General features: G+C 44.9%; 1 protein-coding gene across 2 annotated transcripts in view; it reads right to left on the bottom strand.

Moving 5' to 3' along the window:
* MYOF (myoferlin) overlaps positions 1-23100 on the bottom strand; it is a 174608-nt gene that overhangs the window by 129266 nt on the left and 22242 nt on the right. For both annotated transcript variants that reach the window (XM_030809247.1, XM_030809248.1), the window contains exons 2-3: positions 20642-20697; positions 15926-16017 (exon numbers count right to left, since the gene is read on the bottom strand). In XM_030809247.1, the coding sequence (XP_030665107.1) occupies positions 15926-16017; positions 20642-20697 (148 nt within the window). The remainder of the gene's footprint in view (positions 1-15925; positions 16018-20641; positions 20698-23100) is intronic.

The following is a 23100-nucleotide window of genomic DNA, read 5'->3' as shown; positions in this document are numbered from 1 at the left end:
TCAGGAGAGAGGGTTAGACCAATAACAGAAATGTGGAATGCAACGCGTGCTGTGTAATACAATAGTGGGGCTTATGGTTAACTGGAAAGAGCAGGCTTGCCTAAAACACAAAGCCTGTCTGCTGACCTTTTATGGCCTTGAGTGGTTTTACAACCTCCATTCTGACCCAATCAATATCTGCTAGTTTCCCTTCCCCTAGAGAGGGTAGTAACAGATCACTGACCAGGAAGGGAGTAAAATAACAGAAACCAATTGTAAAGCCTAACGTCAATTTCTTCTTTTAGAAACCTTTAGTTCCATATCCTATTTGGAAAGAAAGATTTGCTTTCTCCTAAAATTCTGATGCTTTTGTACGGGGCATACGTAAAAGAAAACTGGATTTATTTATTTATTTTTTTTCTGAAGTAAAGATAGTGTGTTTAGATGAAGGCCTGCAAAGACTTTAATCCCAAAGATATTTTTACAACAAGCTGACTTCAGGAAAAATGCAAACAGAACTTCTAGGAGTTTTCATTGTGAATTGAAGAAAATATGCCCCATGGGTAAGTCTGAGCTCTGCAGCCCACTCCTGGCTGGGCCTATTTTCTGTGACGTTGCCTGGATACAAAATACTGTGAAAAACTGGGAAATGATGACTTGGCCTCTTACACAGGGGATAAGAACAGTTTGGTCTGACCATAAGCCAATTTCCTTTAAAGGAGGTGACACTAAACCAAGAATCTTTTTTCTTTTCTATTACTAATGCTATAAAAATGCTAGAATATTATAGTGTGACAGTGATGGGGAAGCTTTGCTCTATATTTTCATGGAAAAGTAAGTCTCCCCATGAACTCCAACCAACACTGAAACAGAAGGACTACTGTCTCAAAAGGAAATTTTATAGTGAAATAATCTTGACGTCTTCTGGCCCTCCAGCTTTCCTTATGGAATTAATAAACTGCAGATGTCTTCAAAGTGAAGAAAAAGCCAGTCATGCTCCTTTGTCTTTCAGCCCACGAATGTCATAGAGTTTGGAGTCGAGTCTCTATGTGACATCAAATATTACGCAATGGGAGCAACTACTTGAAAATGAAATGTTATGATTGGGGGAATAAAAGAGTTTAATTGTAAACCAGTCAACTTAGTCTTGCAAGTATTGGTTAAGGGCCGCTTAAACTGGTTTTTTTTTTTTTTCTTCTTCTTCTTAAAATAGACAGAGTATAGTTTGTTTACAAAAGAGAAATGGAAAATGTTCTCCCCTTTAGCATGGGCGCAAATGTGAAGGGCCGCATGCCTCTGGAGTGAGTAAGGGCTTTGCCGGCTGACTCTTACTCAGGGGAGCTCACGTATACCAAGTTGTTCCTCTATGCAGCAGAGACACAGCCCACATGATTTCTGGACGAGGAGTAACTTGGAAATTCCTTCATGAACGAAGGAAAAAATGTGTTGGAGGCTGAGAAATAAATCACATGTTGCACTGTTTCTGCCTCCAGAGATCGCAGCACGGTCTCAACTTCCCGACCTCTGGGTAGGAACAGCAATCCCAACCTGACGGGACAAACACGATTCCAAGCTGCTCCTAGGTCCCCTGTAGGAAACCTAAAAAGATGGTGAGCTCCCCACCCTCGAAGCAGTGGGCTCTCAGCTGGCCGTGCCTTGTCATTTTGGCAGGCCTATGGCCCTGGGGTTCCAAGGCTGGACCCCGTTTCCCTCCCCAACACTTCTCCCTCTCCTGGGCCAGTCTGTCAAGCTCCTGCCCTGATCCCCAGGCAAGAGGCAGGAGAGCCAAGGATGCCCCCTGTGAACCAGACTGGTAGGAGAGGCCGTGTCGCTGACAAAGAGACTTTGCTTGGCCAAACTTGAGTGGAGCTCCTGAGCCTCCTCCTAGGCCTGTGCTTCCTTATGAAATCCAGTGTGAGCAGAGAATCCTACTCAGTCAGTTTAGCAAACAACCCCCATCCTTGAGATGTGATCACCCTCCATATCTGATTGGGTTTCTCATTCTCTGCCATCCCCCACGTGATGCCCTCAGCAAGAATCCTCTTAGGTTGGGTTAGCCAGAATCCCCCGGACTGTGACATTTCCTCTTAGGAATTTTCCATCCATTGACCCCCACACTGCTCCTTGGCTATCAATTCCTACTTGCCCATGCTGTATCTGAGTGGCACCCCATCACTCTTCCCTCCCACGAGTATCCGTTGCAGGGGTTCACTTGACCTATCTCAGTCCTGAATGAAGCCTTTCTGCCCATACTGTACCAGGTGTCACTGAATAATTCTTTCTCGACACGCCCATGGCAGCAGCTCATATCACAGGAAACTATTGCTAAGGTAAAATCCCCGCAAAGGGCTGCGCCTCGGTTCACCCCTCCACTTGCACTTGCCCGCCCACCCTCACTCGGCCTCCGCATCGTCTCCCAAAACATTTCTCAGAATGTGCTTCCCCAGACGTCCCTCACCAGGGCGTCTGCAGATTCCCAGGTCCCTCAGTCCGACTTTTTCCTTTCGGTAATTCTTAATACCCAGAAGTCCGAGAAACAGTGGTCTAGACAGTGACTGCCAATGGCTGTGGGAGTAAAGTGGAGGAGGTGGAGGGCTGGGGGTAGGGAAGGCAGCAGGCAACGCGGGATCTGGGGAGAGGGGGACGTGAGTGGTTTTGAAAACATTCAGCATGGGAATCCAGGCTCACGTCTGAGAACCAGGCATCGAAATCCAATTATTTAATAGAACAAACTGTAGCAGGCAAACTCCATGAAAACCTCTAGGCAGGCCTAGTGACCTGCCCTCCCCCCGGGAACTTCCGCTCCTGACTCCAGGCCAGGATTGCCAGAGAACCTTGCGGCTCTTCTCCTGTTCACCGAAAGGGGGTGTGGCTTTTTAAAAGGAAGAAACACTGATCATCAACCGTGATTCCCAAACCTGGCTGGCACAAGTCTCGCCTCTACTTTTAGCTCACTCCACGCCCTGGTTTTGGAATCACTGACATAGCCTGAAGGCTGTGGCAGGATTTGCACGATTTTCGTGGCCAGCATCTACTGCTCTCTTTTTCCCAGCCCCTCCCACCTCTGCAACTCTGGCCACTATGGTATCGCTAGTAATACCCGCAAAGGGCTGAGTGGAAGCCCAGGTCTCTTCACCAAAGCCCTCCGTGTCAGTGAGGCATTGAGGCCAGAGTATGTGGCTGCGAGGAGCAGGCTAACTCCTCTGGCATGGAGGAGATGCTGAATATTATTTCTTGAATAAATGGTCACCTGCTATTTTGTTATTTTCACCTGACCAATTCTGTGCCTGCCTGCCTGCCTGCCTGCTCTGATGGTTCAGTGGAGTTCCAGTGCTCTGTCTCCAGTTAATTCCCTCAACCGTTAGAATCAAAGAAGTAGTTTTTTCATCCATCCATCCATCCATCCATTTATTCACTCTTTCATGCACTTGAACCTTGTAAGATAAGGAGGGACAGCTTTGCCTAATGACTAGGAACGTGGAGGCAGGCAGACCTGACGAATTCAGACTCAGGCTGTGTACAGGTTAACTTCTCCGAGCTTCCTTATCTATAAAATGGGGATAATGACAGCTCCTACTTAATGGTATTGTTGCAGGAATTAAAAGGATGATATGGCAAGTGCTTAACAGTCACCTTGTATTATTATTTCAGACACTATGCTAGAAAAAGAGATGTATAAAAAGCATATGAAGATAGGGCTCCTGGCTAGTACTTGGCAGTGAAAGCTGGTCTGAATCAGCAAGGGGCTGGGCGGTGGGCATGAATGAATAGATAAGAACCCTTTGTAACTACCCACGTCCATTTCTATGTAATCACCGTGTGAAGTTCTTAAAACCAGTTCTTTATCTTACCTACATTAGATAGCCCTTCCCCACTCTTAATACTACATATACACAAATTCTTTTGGGAAACAATTTTTCTTTTCAGTTAGACCACAGGTAAATGTCAGCTGCAGCTGAATTCTCATAAAATCCAATTTAGTGGAATCTGAATGAAGTTTGTAAACTTCATAACGCATTATAAAAGATTCCCCAGGCCAGGTGCAGTGGCTCACGCCTGTAATCCCAGCACTTTGTGAGGCCGAGGCGGGTGGATCACGAGGTCAAGAGATCAAGACCATCCTGGCCAATATGGTGAAACCCCATCTCTACTAAAAATAAAAAAAATTAGTCGGGCGTGGTGGCAGGCGCCTGTAGTCCTAGCTACTCGGGAGGCTGGGGCAGAAGAATCACTTGAACCCGGGAGGCAGAGGTTGCAGTGAGCCGGGATTGTGCCACTGCACTCCAGCCTGTCGACAGAGCAAGACTCTGTCTCGAAAAAAAAAAAAACCCCAAAACAAACCCTTATACAACAACCCTATCTAAACCAGCACCCACTCAGACCTCACTATGCTATTTTCTCTCCTTTACCCTGCTTTATTTTCTTCGGATCACTTATCAGCATCTGTTACGTCATATGTGTATTTATCTGTTCCCTCTAGTCAGATGTTAGCTCCATAAAAGGTATGGAGTACCCCCAATGTCTAGAGCTGTGTCTGACACATAGTAGGCATTAGTAAATATTTGTGGCATGAATAAATTAGCTGATACATCATTGAAGATAGTCCAATGACCTTGCAAATTATTTACAGGTTGTAAATCTTCCTGTCCTAAGAGATCACCCACCAAAGAGCCATCAGAAGATAACGACAGCTCTTGCCTTTATGAGACGCCTTTCTCTTTCAGCCTCTCTGGGTATCTTTCTCCAGGGCTGTGGCCCATTCTTATTTAATCACAAGATCTTAACAGATACCAACAGGATTGCAGCAGCTACTTAATCTGCCTTCCCAAAAAGTGCAGTTCAGCCTCTCCCCGTATAGAGACAGCCAGCCCAAACCAGCTCAGATCTTTTCAGTGTCGCCACTCTAATACAGAACTAAAAAGAAATCAGAACTGAGAGTTCTGCCCCACAGTAACATCTGCTTCTAGTTTAGATTTTTGAACAGCCTGAGAAGCTACTCCAGTGAGAAGAACCTGCTTCAATCCATGGGCTATCCTATCCTTCCTCACCAACCAACTCCAGAATAAGAAAGACCACCTTCTCCCACTGTCACATTTACATGGGGCAAGGTCAGAAATGAGCTTTATAACTAGGAGAAATAAAAGTAATAAAAGCTTAAAACCAAGGTATTTCATATACTAGGGAATGAAAAACGTCTTATAAGCAATACCACACTTTGCCCTACCAAATTAATTTTATTCCAAACGCAGCCTTTTTTTTTCTTCTAATTTAAAACAAGCTTTGGGCTTTGCCTAGGGAGTTAGTACATTTCTTTTTTTTTTTTTTTGAGAAGGAGTCTCGTGCTGTCGCCCAGGCTGGAGTGCAGTGGTGCAATCTCAGCTCACTGCAAGCCCCGCCTCTAGAGTTTAAGCGATTCTCCTGCCTCAGTCTCTGGAGTAGCTGGGGTTACTGGTGCCCGCCACCATGCCCGCTAATTTTTGTATCTTTTTTTTTTTTTTTTTGGGACAGAGTCTCACTCTGTCACCCAGGCTGGAGTGCAACGGCACGGTCTTGGCTCACTGCAAACTCCGCCTCCTGGATTCAAGCGATTCTCCTGCCTCAGCCTCCCGAGTAGCTGGGATTACAGGAACCTGCCACCACATGCGGCTAATATTTGTATTTTTAGTAGAGACTGGGGTTTGACCATGTTGGCCAGGCTGGTCTCGAACTCCTGACCTCATGATCCACCCGCCTTGGCCTCCCAAAGTGTTGGATTACAGGCGTGAGCCACCGCACCTGGCCGGGAGTTAGTACATTTCACAATGTAAGCTAGGTCTTTTCCTTTTTCTAATTCTATACCCCCCCAAACAACCTCTCACTTTCAAGTTTTAGCACCCTGGCCCTCAATCTGAACCCATACACACACGCAGAAACACACACACACACACACACACACAGAATAAACCTTGGAAAGTCCAGGCCCTGTGTAAGAGGATTTTAACATACCTATGTAAAATCCACATGCTTCCACTTAAAAAGCTGAGTGAACTTTTACAATTTAATGAAACTCTTTCAGCCACATTTTTCTCATCTGTGAGTTGAAGATAAGACTGTCTGATTGACTCATAGTTGTTACAAGGATTAAATGCAATTATAAGTGAAATAGTTTTAGCATAGTCCCTGACACACAGTAAACCTAGAAAAAAAAATTAGCTATTTTGTTTTTCATCAAGAAATTGAAGTAATTTTTTTCTTAATTATATCAAATTTGCCCTATATCTACTATTTATTGAGGAAGTATCACAGTTCCCATTATAAAGATTAAGAAATTTGCCAAGAGTCGCCCAACCAACAAGAAGCAAAACCAAAATTTTACCTAATCTCATGATTGTACAGCTGGCCACATGCCCACACCTCTTACACAAGAACTGGAATACATTTCCTTGTAGGTATATTGTTAGGCTTTTTTGTTATCTCCTTCCTACAATACGGCAAAACAGATGACTTGCTTGAGATTTATATTCAGAAACTGTTTCTAACTTTGTTCTGCATTGGTGTGGGAGTATATATAATGGTGGTTTTGCATTCACAAGTACATGTATTTGGAGGGCAGAAAGAATACTAGAAATGCAAATTCTGAGACAGATAATTATGGTCACTTTATTTCAGACATTGTAATTTTCATCTCTAGCAGTTCCAGTTAATTTTTTAAAATTATCTTCCATGTCCCTACTAACATGCTCAAGCAATTCTTCACCTTCTTGAATCTATAGAATAGAATTCCAACACTCAGCAGGGCACGGTGGCTTATGCCTGTAATCCCAGTACTTTGGGAGGCCGAGGGGGGCGGGTCACATGAGGCCAGGAGTTCGAGACCAGCCTGGCCAAAATGGTGAAACCCCGTTTCTGGTAAAAAATACATAAATTAGCTGGGCATGGTGGCGTGTGCCTGTAATTCCAGCTACTCAGGAGGCTGAGGTAGGAGAATCACTTGAACCCGGAGGCGGAGGTTGCAGTAAGCTGAGATCATGCCACTGCACTCCAGCCTGGGCAACAGAGTGAGACTCTGTCTCACAAAAAAAAAAAAAAAACACAAAAAATTTTTTTTAAAGAATTATAATACTTGTTTTACTGTCCATGTCTACTGATTGTGTGCCATTTCTGGGTCAGTTTCTATTGATTGTTTTCTCTCTACATTATGGAGGCAAAATCCTTCCCTATGAATTACAAGGTGTTTCCCCCGGTTGGCGGGAACATAAACTCTTTCTAGTCCTGCCTCAGGTAGTTTCCTCACTCAGTTCTCAGCTGAAGATTCAAGGGGAACTCTCTGCAAGTCTCTGAAGTGCTCTCTCTGTCTCTCCTCTCTCTTCTCTCTTCTTTCTTCTCTCTCTCTGTGTGTGTGTGTGTGTGTGTGTTTCTCTCCTCTTGGTCCACTAGTAACGTTGGCATCTTTAGACTAACCTTGGCATCTCTAGACTCCCACCTGCACCTCTCCAACTCTGGGAGACAACAAGGATCTGCCTGGGTTCCCTTTTCTTGCATTGCAGCATGGAAATGAGTCTCTCTAGGCATTAAGCTGGGAACTCTCAGGGCTCACCTCATTTATCTCCCATCTCTTAGAGATCACTGTTCCATGCCAGCAAAGTCCAACATCTGAAAACTACTGTTGCATGTATTTTGTTTTAGTTGTGTCAGGTGGGAGGGTAAATCTAATCCCTTAGCATAACGGAACTACAGTCAATTTGAGGATGAGAATTCTGAGGCCTGGAGACGGAAAGTAACTTGCCCAGGTCACCCACTAGTAATCAGTAGAGGTGGGTCTCTAATCGGCTTCTGCCTGGCTCCAGAATCACAGCTTTCAAATACCATGCTCTCCTGCCTTCCTGTGAGCTCAGCCTTGAGTTCCACATCTCTCTACAAAAGGGCATGAACTTTGTGAGAGAGGTTTGTTTCTCTTGTGTTCCTCTCCTTTGTATCCTGACCCCTTTGCAGCTTAAACCCAAGTTGGAAATAGGGAGCTGTTCCAGAGAGCCGAGGTGGACAGATTCCACATTGGTGGCCCATTACCGTGAGCTGACATGACAGCTGCAAGGTGCTTCATAAATGGTAAATGTCATCCATGTAGGAGCATCATAAACTCACTTGTTCACTCATTCATCCAACAAACATTTATTTAGAGCCTACTATATGCCAGGCACTGTGCTAAGTGCTGGTCTTACGGCATTGAACAAGAGTGGCATGGAGTTTACTATCCAGTAGAGAGAGAACAAATGAATAAGTAAATAGATAAGAACATTTCAGATGGTGGTGAATGCTGAGCTGCATACAGCAGGTGTGTGGACCAGCACATACCCCGAGTACTTGTCTAAAACACAATTCTAACATCTATATGCTCACACAGACTCCTTTTCCCATTCTTATGTTCACATGAGCTCCCTAATAAGAAGGGCTTTGAAAGAATAAAACAGAGTAATAAGATAAAGAGTGACGGGGAGGGGCAGCTCTAGGCTGGATGATCAGACATGGTGAGGCCCAATGACAAGATTTTATATCTATTGCAGTTTGAGGGAAGGAGCATTCCATGCAAAGGGAACAGCAAATGCAAAAACTCTATGCAGTACCCCTTTTTTGTCCTGGGCATGTGTGTCCACGTGCACGTGTGCATACACACAGACACACAAATCTGAAAACTTGTCAATATCTTTTATTTCTACATGTGCAGGTTCTTGAGGATGGCACTTTTAGGAACTCAAGGGTAGGGCCAGGATGCCAACAGATCAGGGTCCCAGCCTCCACCCCTCTGAGGCTCAAGTCTACTCTCTCCTTCTCAAGGTCACTGTGAAGAGCAAATGAGATGAGATATAGTCTCTTCATATGTCTGGTCCATTGCAGAATATAGGCATAAATGACTTACTATTCAACAGTATAAAAATGCTTAAAATTTTTACCTAGGGTAGAGCTTATAAAAGGTAGCAATACACTGATAGTGAGAATTAAAATTTCTTTTTTTTTTCAAAATTAGGAAGAAAAATCACTTCTATTTCAGCAGAGATAATTGATCATTCTACCTACATTTTGTTTCCTATAGGTAGTCAGAGGCTTTCAGTATAACATAAAAGTCAAGCGTACAGGCCTGGATATAAATGAGCTGACTCTAACACACACCTGCTGTGTGACCTTGAGCAGGTTACTAACCTCTCTGAGGAAAAATAGGACCCATCATATGAAGTGTGTGTGAGGATCAATTGGGGTAATGAATGCAAAGGGCTGGGCACAGCCCTTGGCACATGCTAAGTCCTCACAAAGCGATAGCCATTGGCTGCCTGCAAAGGGAACTTTCATTCTTCAGCCTCTGGGAAAATCTTTCCACTCTGATATTTCCTCTAAAAATAACATCGCATGTTCCTTTTGTGACCAAGAGCCTCCTCTGTCTCCTTTCTCACCCTCATTCCCTCTGAATGGCTGGTTGGATGACTGTAAAGTGAGGAAGAGGAGAGTCCACACTGAACAAGGCAACCCGCTCCCAATGCCTGAGGGGTGGGGAAGTGTCACTACCCACAGGCGCTGTGAGCCTGGGACTGCCTGGGTCTAGCCCATGCGGGTGTGGGCATGGAGCCCAGCTGACCCAGGCAGCTGGGAACTGTTTGCTAACAGGCCGGGGAGCAGCAGATGCAAAGTGAGGGCTCGTGTTTGCACAGGCCATCTCCATGGCAACAGGAAAGTCAACAGGCAGGACATTCCTTAGGCTGTAGAAAACCCTTCCGCCCCCACCCTGCGCTTCAGGTGAGGGAAGCGGTACCACAATGAGCAGTAAGCAGATCCTCAAAGGCCAGAACTTTAGTAGGAAAGCCAAAAAGAAAATCTGGGCCCAAAATACACAAATATTTTGAACACACATACAGTTTATTCCCAGATGGTTAAAAAAAAAAAGTTTGTTTCTGAAATGTACCGGTAATCTGACCAAGGTGTGTGTGTTGGTTAGTTGGTGGAAACTAAACTAATGATCATGATTCCCAGCTGAGGATGGGGAGGCACACTGCTTAGTAAAAGAGCAGAGGCGATGGAGGGGCAGGAAATCATGCCTTGTTCATTACAGAACTGACACAGGGTCGGCCTTCCACTGCAAGACAGTAAACTATGCAGTGGAATCTGAAGGACAGGGAGATAATGTTCTAATTATTAATGAAAACACCTCCTCCAATGACCTGGCCATAGGGCCTAAAGTTCTCATCTTGTTCACTCCTTCAAGTAAGTCACTGATAGCCTTCAGTCCAAAAGTCAATGTTACTGGGAAATTAACTACTAGCAGCTATTATACCACCACCCGATTAATTTCTCAGAAAGCGCCTTGAAGCAGGACCTTGAAGGACTAAGCCACAGGACAGGTAAGTTTTGTACAGGAAAAGAATTGGCAGAAGGTGCAGGGTGTGGCTCAGAGGGCAGGCCTCAGCGGGTACCACAGCGGGAGCCAGGAAACTTGAAGACACTGGGTGCCCAGCAAATGTCAGGGGGATGGAAGACGGGAGGAGGGAAAGATTGAAAAAGTAACCAAGACCAGCTTCATAATTGGCCTAGAATTTGCCTTTTTCTGTTATGCCTAACAATTCCCGTCATCATAATATCAGAGTAACCACGTACTCATTTGGTCTTTTTTTTTTTTTTTTTCTCACTCCGTCACCAGGGCTGGAGCGCAGTGGTGTGATCTCAGTTCACTGCAACCTCTGCCTCCCAGGTTCCAGTGATTCTTGTGCCTCAGCCTCCTGAGCTGGGATTACAGGTGTGCACCACCATGCCCAGCTAATTTTTGTATTTTAGTAGAGACAGGGTTTCGCCGCAATGACCAGGCGATTCTCAAACTCCTGGCCTCAAGTGATCTGCCTGCCTCGGCCTTCCAAAGTGCTGACATTACAGGCATGAGCCACCACATCCAGCCTCGTTTGGTCCTTATACTCAGTAGGCATCATAACACCAAGTGCAACATAGCTCAGCACGATGCATGGTGCCCCTGAACCTTAGGACCCTCTTAGAACAGGACCTATCATATTTTCTTTGTTCAGAATTATGCATGTCATAGATTCAGAAAAATATGAAAATGTCCAGGTTCAGATAGACTGTACGTCAACTTGTGATACCCTACCTTGTTTTAACCTGATTGTCTCTCTTAGCTGAGAGAGCCAGACAGACTCCATTTTAGTTCCTTCACTTATAGCCCCTTTACCTCCCTTCCTTAAGGGCATAACTAGTGTAAACTGACTCAAACCATGTCCAGGAATGCACTTACTGATAAGATATTGAGGCAAGCTGCACCAGCAGCTCCTGGGGACATGCTCGGTGGATGGCACCTAAAGCCCCTGCATTTATCTCTTTGTGATAGTTTAAGCCCCTGCACCTGGAACTGGTTATTTTTTGTAACTGCTTTCGTAACCAATTAATTTTTTAACTTTTTGCCAGTTCTGCTTCTGTAAAAATTGCTTCAGCTAAACTCCCCCCTCCCCTATTTAAACCACAGTATAAAACAAATCTAGCCCCTTCCTCGGGGCTGAGAGAATTTTGAGCACTAGCCGTCTCTCGGTCACCGGCTAATAAAGGACTCCTGAATTAGTCTCAAAGTGTGGCGTTTCTCTATAACTTGCTTGGTTACAACAAACTCTATCTCTAGAAATGCACACAAATGCCCGAAATGAGTGCCAGGGTGAGCCTGAGGGTGGGGGACTGTCCTCTCCCTATCACTGCTGTCATCTGAGGGCCCCATTGTGTTTTCAATAGGTCTAAAGTAAATACATAATGGTCTCCCAGTACTGTTTTCCTGCCTCCTAACTGGTTCCTACTTCCAGTCTCTACACAAAAAGCCTGAGTGATCCTTTTACAATATGTCAGATCATAAGCAAAACCTTTTAAAGGATTCTCATTCCACTTAGGATGAAATCCAAAGCCCATGCCTTGGCCTCCAAAGCCACACATATTGTGGTTTCTCTGACCTCACCTCCTTTCTGCACTTTCACCCCTCACTGTGCCCCAGGCTGGCTGCCTCTCTCCCGTTTCTCCAGCGTCCCCAGTGCACTCCTGCCTCAGGGCCTTTGCGCTTGCTATTCTCTGCCCAGAATATTCTTCCCCCTACTCCCCAACCCCCCAGTGAACTGCATGGCTCAGTTCTTCATTATATTAGGTTGGCACAAAATTGCAATTACTTTTGTGATTATATTTAGGTCTCTGCTCAATTGTCACCTTATCACCACCTCACATAAAATGGATCTCCTTTCTCCCCGACCCTTGACCACTTTCCCTTTTCCTCTGATTTGCTTTTCTTCATGGGATATAACAGTTTCTTCTTTAGCTCACAGCACTCATGGTACCCGACACATTATGCATATATTTTTTAGTGTATTTGTTTATTTTCTAACTTTCCCTAAGTATTGTAACATTCAGGAAAGCAAGGACTTTAAACCATAGATGAGAGTTTTGAAGCCAGCCCATTGCCATGCTAAAATAGATAAGGCATAATATGAGGAAGGCCTCAACCAGGCTGGTGGCTGTGGGCTTGGGGAAGAAACACAGGCACAAGCACAGACTTTGGAAAGGAAGAAAACATAAGATCTGGGGACAGATTGGATAAGAGGCAAGAGGGGGCTGGGTGCGGTGGCTCACGCCTGTAATCCCAGCACTTTGGGAGGCCAAGGTGGGCAGATCACTTGAGGTCAGGAGTTTGAGACCAGCCTGGCCAACACAGTGAAACCCTGTCTCTGCTAAAAATACAAAAATTAGCTGGACATGGTGGTGTGCACCTGTAATCCCAGCTACTCAGGAGGCTGAGGCAGGAAAATCACTTGAACCCGGGAGGCAGAGGTTGCAGTGAGCCAAGATCACGCCACTGCACTCCAGCCTGGGTGACAGAGTGAGACTCTGTCTCAAAAAAAAAAAAAAAAAAAAAAAGCAAGAGGGAGAGGGTGCAGAAATGTCTGAAGTTTTAAGCCCAGGATCTGAAACCATCCTGTCTAATATGGTGGCCACTAGCTACACGTGGCTACAGAGCACTTGAAATGTGGTTAGTGTCTGAGTTGAGAGGTGCTGTAAGTGTGAAGCAAACACCAGATTCCAAAGCCTGAGTAAGAGAAAGAATGTATGCAGAATATCACACTGATTCAAACACATTGATTACATGTTTAAATAACATTTTGGATCTGCTGAGTTAAATATATTATTAAAATTGATTTCACCCATTTCTTTATATTTGTGCTAATCTGGTAACTAGAAAATTTTAAATTGCATATGCACCCTGCACTGTATTTCTGTTGGAGAGGCCTGGTCTAGAATATAAACAGTGGTACCATTTGCAGAAAGAAGAAAGCAAAGAAGAGGAGGGCCTAGTCTTAGTAACATGCAGGAGGCTAGTGTGAGGCCCTCCCCTCTCCTCCCCTTCCCCAAAACTTTGAAATATGGGAAATAAAACTGGCTTTTGGGAGTTGGGGTGGGGAATAAATAATCATATAATAGTTCACAGCTGAGATATGCAACAGAAACTTAAAAAGCTAGAATAGTTTCCAGTGCAAGAGAGTGGGACCAGAACCTGCCAGAATGTATGCAGGTATGTATTTATTTATTTAGAGATGGGGTCCCACTATGTTACCCAGGCTGGTTTCTAACTCCTGGGCTCAAGTAATCCTTCCACCTCAGCCTCCCAAAGTGCTAGGATTACAGGCATGAGCCACCACACTTGGCCCAGAATGTATTTATATAGTTACAGAAAAATATGCAGGGGGCATCGGTCAACAACGGAGAATGGTAAAAAGGATCTCATCAAAGGCGAACATGGGAGTGCCTATCAAAGCACTGTCCAGGGAGTCCATGTCTGTGCAGATTCTCTTATTCTGATGCCGGTAAGCAGAAGACCCCAATAACTGGAGTGACCATCTAATTTACTGTACCCCTGCAATCCCAGCACTTTGGGAGGCTGAGGTGGACAGATCAGTTAAGGTCAAGAGTTCGAGACCAGCCTGGCCAACATGGTGAAACCTCATCTCTACTAAAAAACACAAAAATAGGCCGGGTGCAGTAGCTCACACCTGTAATCCCAGAACTTTGGGAAGTCAAGGCAGGCGGATCATGAGGTCAGGAGTTCGAGAACAGCCTGACCAACATGGTAAAACCCTGTCTCTACTAAAAGTACAAACATTAGCCAGGCGTGGTGGCACACTCCTGTAGTCCCAGCTACTCAGGAGGCTGAGGCAGGAGAATCACTCAAACCTGGGAGTCTGAGGTTGCAGTGAGCTGAGATTGTGCCACTGCACTCCAGCCTGGGCGACAGAGCGAGACTCCATCTCAAAAAACAAACAAAGAAACAAAAAACACAAAAATTAGCCAGGTGGAGAGGTGCACGCCTGCAATCCCAGCTGTTCAGGAGGCTGAGGCATAAGAATCACTTGAACTCAGGAGGCGGAGTTTGCAGTAAGCTGAGATTGCACCACTGCACTCCAGCCTGGGCGACAGAGTGAGACTCCATCTCAAAAACAAAAAGTAAGAATAATTTACTGTCCAAACCCAGCCACGTTGACTGCAAAAGGAGCATTATTAATCACTGTGCTAGGACAGCAAACCAGGACTGTCCCAAGCAATTAGAGCATGTGACCACCTACCTCAACTAGTTTATCCTAAATTTTTGCTCTCACTGCAGCCTTCAGGTTATACCAGATGTGCCTAAGATATACATTTTTAAATGTACTAACATTACTAAAAACTGAAATGCTTCTTACAATTGATGGGGGCATTAAATATCAGGCTTTTTTTTGGCCCCTAACCATTTATTAATTTGATAGTATATCTTATAAACAATAACATCTTGAAATCAAGGATACAGAGTAATTTGGCTTCCCATGTGGTATGACTTGAAGGAAAATTCATGGGTTGGAGGGTAGAAATGCCCTGCCACTAGGCAATTGACTTCCACCAGAAGGAAAATAAGCAGGTATTCTGTTTTTAAGCATTAGTCTCAGCTGGGCATGGTAGCTCACACCTGTAGTTCCAGCCCTTTGGGAGGCTGAAGCGGGTAGATCACCTGAGGTAAGGAGTTCGAGACCAGCCTGGCCAACATGGTGAAACCCCGTCTCTACTAAAAATATAAAAGTTAGCTGGGCGTGGTGGTGCATGCCTGTAATCCCAGCTACTTGGGAGGCTGAGGCAGGAGAATTGCTTGAACCTGGGAGGTGGAGGTTGCACTGAGCCAAGATTGTGCCACTGCACTCCAGCCTGGGTGACAGAGTCAAAACAAAGAAAAAAACCTTTAGTCTCTTGTGAACTTGGTTAGTTTGAATTGGTAACATAAGACTGGGTCTACAAGGCCAAAGTCCAGATCCAGGACTAGGGTGAATTTATTAATACTAAGGTCATTCTGTCCCACGGGGACCTGTTTGGGAAGTCTCCCAACTTTACCCAGAGGACAACCCTCAGTGTCACCACGGGCATCACCGTGACCCTTCCCCGTGTGAAAGGAAAGAGGCAGTAAGGCAAGGATTAAGGTCTGTTTAGGTCTGTTGGGATTAAAAGGCGAAGGAGACATTAACATGGAAATGGGGCTGAAAGTAAAACTTGAATGAGACATGTATGGCCCACAAATAATCAGAAGAAGTGATTTGGGTTGTATCCAATATCACTACAGTTCAGATAAACTACCAGAGATAGGAAGTGCAGTTAACCAAGAAGCTGCAGGCGTGTGAACAGGCTTCACTCTAAGTGCCAAGTTTGATAAACTAGTCTAGGTGGTTCGGTGTTTGCAGCTTTTTTGGAAAAAAAGCAGTCATTGGGAAAAAGCGCTGTGATGGATTAGCCACATCTGCTATTGGTTCAGAAGGGAGCGGGGCATGGAATTAAAGCACGTTTGTATTGGAAATATTATAATACGTTATTAAAGATGTGTCTCTTCAACAAAATAAACAACAGTGAGATAGTAATACCTAAAATGAGAAAAACAACTTACTTATTTTGTCCAATTGTCTCAAAATCTTTCACAATAATCCCAAGGGAAGATGAAAAGTCCAGTGGTATACCCCTCAAGTCAAACTCCAAAATCTGTTCACAGAAAGGTTTTGAAAAAAGAAAAGAAAAGGCTGTTAGAAGGAGCAGAGATTACACGAAGATGCACCAGTACTACATGTTGGGTCATTATTTTCACCAATGACAATCTTTTGAAGTTAGGCAGAAGTGATTAAATTCTAAACCTGAAGGCAGCTGAGGGGGCGGGAAAGCAAACCAGACGTCGACTTGGAGGACCTGTACACAACTCCTGGCTTCCTGCTTTCTAGGTTCTGTGGCTGCAGCCAGGTCACCACACCCCTGCTTCAAATTCAAGAGCTGGACTCAAAGCCTACCACAACTGCTTCAAGAATAAAATGCAGGGTGCTGTTCTCACTCATAAGTGGGAATTGAACAATAAGAACATTTGGACACAGGAAGGGGAACATCACACACCGGGGCCTGTCGTGGGGTGGGGGGACGGGGGAGGGATAGCATTAGGAGATATACCTAATGTAAATGATGAGTTAATGGGTGCAGCACACCAACATGGCACATATATGCATATGTAACAAACCTGCACGTTGTGCACATGTACCCTAGAACTTAAAGTATAATAATAACAAAAATAAAAAAATAAAAAAAGAATAAAATGCAGGGTATATGTGAAAACATTTTCTTCAATGGCTAGTTTTAAATTATCTGCTCTTCTTAATCATACTACTATCAAACAAAGAAGATGAATAATCTAAGAAAACATTTTCTAAAATGCCTCTCATTTTAAGTTCCACCATGGTCGGTCAATGTTGTAATATACCGACCTTTCTGAGTCTCTCATTTGAATGCAGTAAGTTGCTTCCTAATGACAAATGTAAAAAAAAAGATTGATAAAGCGTCACTGATGCCTTTGACTGATTAGGTAATAATTAAATGATGACTTGATCCTCCTTGTAGTGGGCTTGGAATGGAAGGAAAACTTGTTTCAGAACTTCTTAAAAAATTATTTTTAGCACTTCTTAAAAAGAAACAAGTTCTCAGTCTCAGTAGCTGGGGATTACAGGTACGCACCACCATACTCGGTGAATTTTTTTTTTTTTTTTGAGACAGAGTCTTGCCCTGTTGCCCAGGCTAGAGTGCAGTGGCACAATTTCAGCTCACTGCAACCTCCACTTCCTGGGTTCAAGCGATTCTCCTGTCTCAGCCTCCCGAATAGCTGGGATTACAGGCGCCTGCCACCATGCCCTGCTAATTTGTGTATTTTTAGTAGAGACGGGGTTTCACCATGTTGGCCAGGCTGGTCTCGAACTGCTGACCTCGTGATCCACCTGCCTTGACCTCCCAAAGTGCTGGGATTACAGGTGTGAGCCACCGCACCTGGCCAATTTTTGTATTTTTAATAGAAACAGGGTTTCACCAGGGTGGCCAGGCTGGTCTCGAACTCCTGACCTCGTGTGATCTACTGGTCTTGGCCTCCCAAAGTGCTGGGATTACAGGCATGTGCCACCACACCTGGCCTCAGAGCTTCTATTAGAACACACCCAGCCTGGGAATGGTGGCTCATACCTGTAACTCCAGCACTTTGGGAGGTTGAGGCAAGGAGTTCAAGACCAGCCTGGACAACTTAGTGAGATTCTGTCTCTGTGAAAAATTTAAAAATCAGCAGAGCGTGGTGGTGTGTGCCTGTAGTCCCAGCTGCTTGGGAGGCTGAGGCGGGAGGATTGCTTGAGCCCAGTTAATTATGGCTGCAGTTAGTTATGACTTGGCCATTACACTCTGGCCTGGGTGACAGAGTAAGACCCTGTCTCAAAAAAGAAAAAAAAGGGCCGAGTGCAGTGGCTCACGCCTGTAATCCCAGCAGGGAGGCCAAGGCAGGTGGATCACCTGAGATCAGGAGTTTGAGACTAGCCTGACCAACATGGTGAAATCCCGTCTCTACTAAAAATACAAAATTAGCCAGGCGTAGTGGCACATGCCTGTAATCCCAGCTACTTGGGAGGCTGAGGAAGGAGAATCACTTGAACCTGGGAGGCGGAAGTTGCAGTGAGCCAAGATCGCACCATTGCACTCTAGCCTGGGCAACAAAATCAAAACTCCATCTTAAAAGAAAAAAGAAAAAAAGAACACACCCAGCACCAGCAATCCCAGTGGGTTTGGGGTTGACATTTCATTTGTGTTTGGTTTCAATTATAAAACAGTTTCCTTGATAAGTACATCTGCAATATGAAAGGAAAGAAAAAAAAAGTGTTGGAAACAAAATGGAATAAGACGGCTGATTCCCTGCAGAGGACATGCCAGCTGGCATGACAGCACATCTCTCTCTGCCATTGGTCACATGGCTTGATCTCAAATATAAAGAGATGAGTTGGGATGATTCAAAATCTGAAGTAGGAAGAACTCTCACATAAATGTATTTTTTATTTGCTTTATTCTTGGAGTTCTGTGTCAGGTGCTAGGAATCCACAGTGACCAACCCAAGGGGCCTCTTGCTTTCATGGAGCTTGTAGTCCAGCTGGCTGTGTTCTGGGTTCTGGGGAAATCACAGATAAGTGGAATTCCCTCTCAACCTGCCTGAGACCTGCTGGGTGTTTCAGAAAGGCATTAAAAAGCCTGGGCAGAGTGGCTCACGCCTATAATCTCAGCACTTTGGGAGGCCAAGATGGGAAAATGGCTTGAGACCAGGAACTCAAGACCAGCCTGGGCAACATAGCAGGATGTAATCTCTACAAATGTTTTTTAAAATTAGCTGGGCATGGTGGCTTATACCTGTAGTCCCAGCTATTCAGGAGGCTAAAGCAGGGGTATCGCTTGGCCCTGGGACATCAAGGCTGTAGTAAGATATGATTACACCACTGCATTCCAGCCTGGGTGACAGAGCGAGACCCTGTCTTCTTTCAATTAAAAAAAAAAAAAAAGGCCAGGCATGGTGACTTACGCGTGTAATCCCAGCACTTTGGGTGCTGGGTGGATCACCTGAGGTCGAGAGTTCTAGACCAGCCTGACCAACGTGGAGATACCCCATCTCTACTAAAAATACAAAATTAGCTGGGCGTAGTGGCACATGCCTGTAATCCCAGCTACTCAGGAGGCTGAGGCAGGAGAATTGCTTAAACCCGGGAGGCGGAGGTTGCGGTGAGCAACCAGCACTCCAGCCTGTCCATCTCAAAAAAACAAAAACAAAAACAAAAAACAAAAAAACGAACAAAAAAAAACCCCAAGGCATTAAAGAGTTTTTTGTTTCACTTCATTCCAGAACAAGGTCTAGCCAGGCACAATGGCTCACACCTGTAATCCCAGTACTTTGGGAGGCTGAAGCAGGTGGATCACTTGAGCTCAGGAGTTCAAGACCAGCCTGGGCAACACGGCGAAAGCCCATCTCTACAAAAAATAAAACAATTAGTTGGGTGTGGTGCACGCTTGTGGTCCCAGCTACTCAGGGGGCTGAGGTGGGAGGATCACCTGAGCCCAGGAATTCAAGGCAGTATTGACCCTTAATCACGCCACTGCACTCCAACCTGAGAGAGACCCTGTCTCAAAAACAAACAAACAAACAAACAAAAAAACCCAGAAGGCTCTAGGCTGTATCTTATAGAGATATTGAAACTAGTTGGGAGAGAAAGGTGGGTGGGTGGAGGGGAGCCTTCATGGCCTGGTGACTTGGTGAAAATAACAAAGACATTCATTATTGCTCTTGTCCAGGGAGGTTTGACCCAGCTTTTGAGAAACACAATGGAGCTGGCCATCAGCTGTTAAAAAGTTAAAGTTTCATGAATAATTGGGTGGTTTAAAAGAGAGAGAGAGAGAGAGTAGGAAAATCCTATTCAGTGGGAAGAATTAAATTTTTTCACATATTTGTGAAAATATTAAACACTGAACCACTTTTAAAATAGATACAAGGTCAACAGTGAGGGGAGGTAAATAAGTTATATGTCTTCAGTAGAACATTGCACAGTCATTAAAATACTTTTGAGTTGAATGATATGGGCATATGCTCAGGATATAATAGTAAGAAAGTGTAGGAGAGGAAATCATTTGCTATATGATGCTAGTTTGTGTATCAGACGTCATATTTTATTAAATATATTCCTCCAATAAACACTTAGTGATACATCACAGATGTTAATAGTAGTTGCCTCTAGAGAGTGGGACCCAAGTTAATTTTTTAATGATTAACTGAAGTTTTCAAAAATTTCCACATGAAGCATACTGGACATCACTTTTATCAGCATAAAACCAATACATGTCATTACCCAGCTAGACACACAGAGAATCATGTGATATACTCTTGATTTGTCACATGCAGATATGTTTTTAATTATGAGGCCTTCCTTCTGAGACTCTGGAGATGATCTAATCCCACCCTTGCTCTACACATGTGCCCCAGATACGCAACGTAAGCGGACGAAGCTCACACAGCAAGCTCATGGCGGTGCCTGGTAAGAAATCAACTCTCCTGCCAGTCCAGGCTTCCCTTGCCATGCCACTGCTGTACAGAAGATGGTCGCTGGTGAGCTACTCTCCTTGAACTGCTCTGCTCTCTTGGTGAACACAAAGGGAAACGGAGTGGGTGGGGTGAAATGTAGAGATTCTCCTTCCAAAGGGAAGAGGTAACCTCTCACCCAAAGATAGGACAATCAGAAATAGCTTATCTATTAAAACAAAGTTGAAAAAACAATGAAGTCACCTCATTCCAGACAGGGTTCAATTCATTATCAACTTTCTTTGTTTTCTTTTTCTCATCTGCAAAAGAGATAAAGGAAGAGATAGCAATAATTTATTAAAAAATTAAAGAGCATGGGCCATTCATTTATTCTAAGAACATTACCCACGGGTCTACTTGCACCTACATTTCCCCATTCATCACTTAGGATGGTGTTTACCTGAATCACAGTTTTCCAAATAAAATGGCATTTTTTGGTCTACAAGATTTTCCCATCTCCAGGTCTACATGGAGTTAAGGGATGTGATGTTCTGCCCTTCTCTTACCAAGGCTACCCAGAGCCTCCGCATCTCTGGCTTGCTGCAGAAAGAAGCCAACAAAGCTAACCTCTGAGATGCTGATATTGCTATTTTATAGATGAGGATATTGAGGCTCATCTCAATGAGGAGTTAAGACGTTTATCTGAGCTCACACCTGGCAGTGATTCCCTGATTTAAACCTGGAATTTCAGCTCTGAAGCTCACGCTGCCTCTGAGTGTGCTAAGACTCCAACACAGCTTCAGTATTAAGCTGGACTCCCTCCCATAGGCTTCGGTACAAGGTCATTAGTAGATGAAAACTTTCTAGGACCAGCGGATAATTTGGGATTTCCTTTACTCTGAGGCCACCTTTTCTGAAGACACAAGATCTTTCTTCTCTGTGTCTGAGCCTGCACAGTACACCTACCTGGATGAGCACACGAGTAAATCCAGCAAGTGCTTAAAGTTTCCTTGTAGTGAAGTCCAAAGAGCAGAGGCTTCTCTTGGGTCCCCAAATCCCCAAATACCTACCCAGATAAAAGCTAATCTTTGAGTACAAAATGCTCTGTAAGCATTATCTCATCTAATATTTTTTTTTTTTTTTGAGACAGGGTCTCGCGATGTCGCCCAGGCTGCAGTACAGTAGTGCTATTTTGGCTCACTGCAACCTCTGCCTCCTGGCTCAAGAGATCCTCCCACCTCAGCCCCCCATGTAGTTGGGACCACAGGTGCACACCACCACACCCAGCTAATTTTTCTATTTTTTTTTTTTCAGTAGAGATGGGGTTTTGCCATGTTGCCCAGGCTGGTCTCAGACCCCTGAGCTTAAGTGATCCACCTGCCTCAGCCTCCCAAATTGCTGGGATTATAGGTATGAGCCACTGCGCCCGGCCTTCATCTAATCTTAAAAACCTAGGAGGAACCAGGTGACGTGGTGAACACCTGTAATCCCAGCACTTATGGAGGCCAAGGTGGGAGGATTGTTTGAGCCTAGGAGTTCAAGACCAGCATAGGGAACATAATGAAACCCCATCTCTACAAAAATACAACAATTAGCTCTGTGTGGTGGCACACACCTATAGTTCCAGCTACTCAGGAGGCTGAGGTGGGACGATCCCTTGAGCCCAGGAGGTCAAAGCTGCAGTGAGCCAAGATCACACCACTGCACTTCAGCCTGGGAAACAAAGCAAGACCCTGTCCAAAAACAAAAAACAAACCCTAGGAGGTATATGTTACTATTTTCATCCCCCTTTCGCAGCTAAGGAAACTGAGAAGCTGAGTAACAGCCAAAGTCACCCAGCTGGCTGGGTGTGGTGGCTCACACCCGTAATCCCAGCACTTTGGGAGGCCAAGGCAGGCAGATCACTTGAGGTCAAGAGACCAGCCTGGCCAACATGGTGAAACCCCATTTCTACTAAAGATACAAAAATTAACCAGGCATGGTGATGGGTGCCTATTATCCCAGCTACTCAGGAGGCTGAGGCAGGAGAATCACTTGAACCCAGGAGGCAGGGGTTGCAGTAAGCCGAGATCGTGTCACTGCACTCCATCCTAAAGGATAGAGCGAGACTCAGTCTCAAAACAAAAAACAAATAAGTCACACAGTTAATAAATGGTCTTGCTAGGATTTGAGACCCAGGCAGTCTCACATTAGTGGCCACACTTTGAATCACTCCTCAGCCTTTGCTTCTCCTCTGCTGCTGTGGAATGTAGGAGGTAGTGGGTTTTGTTTAGCTAATGTCACATTGCTTTGGCTCCCAGCACACAGCTGCCTGTGGGACTAACCACCTCATTCTTCCAAGACCTCAGCATAGCAAGGCCGTGAGTCATGGCCCTCACTCTGCTAAGCATTAATTTTTCCACTTGAGAGGGCAACACACAGCCCAATGGCTTGCCTTCCTAAGCTTCAGCGTGACGCTACTCGTCGGCTTGTGCCCAGACCTATCCTGGCTGGTTCTGCCTGTGCTCTCTCTATGTGGCCTACAGAGCCCCTCATTGCATCTGACTCTGAGGTCCCCTAGAAGCTGTCCTGAAACTTCCCCTCCCACACTTCCATTTTGACCCCACCCTTCCCTCTCCTCATCTAACAGAAACTCCCAATCCTCCTCTCTGGTTACAGTATAAGAAAGTGCTCTTGAGAGAAAGAGGAGACATGCAAAGAATTTTTAACTTAAATAGAACTGG

Source organism: Nomascus leucogenys, chromosome 3 (genome assembly GCF_006542625.1).
Source record: "Nomascus leucogenys isolate Asia chromosome 3, Asia_NLE_v1, whole genome shotgun sequence".
Taxonomy (NCBI): Eukaryota; Metazoa; Chordata; class Mammalia; order Primates; family Hylobatidae; genus Nomascus; species Nomascus leucogenys.
The sequence above is the reverse complement of the archived record's forward strand: the minus strand, read 5'-3'. Positions and strand labels throughout refer to the sequence as shown.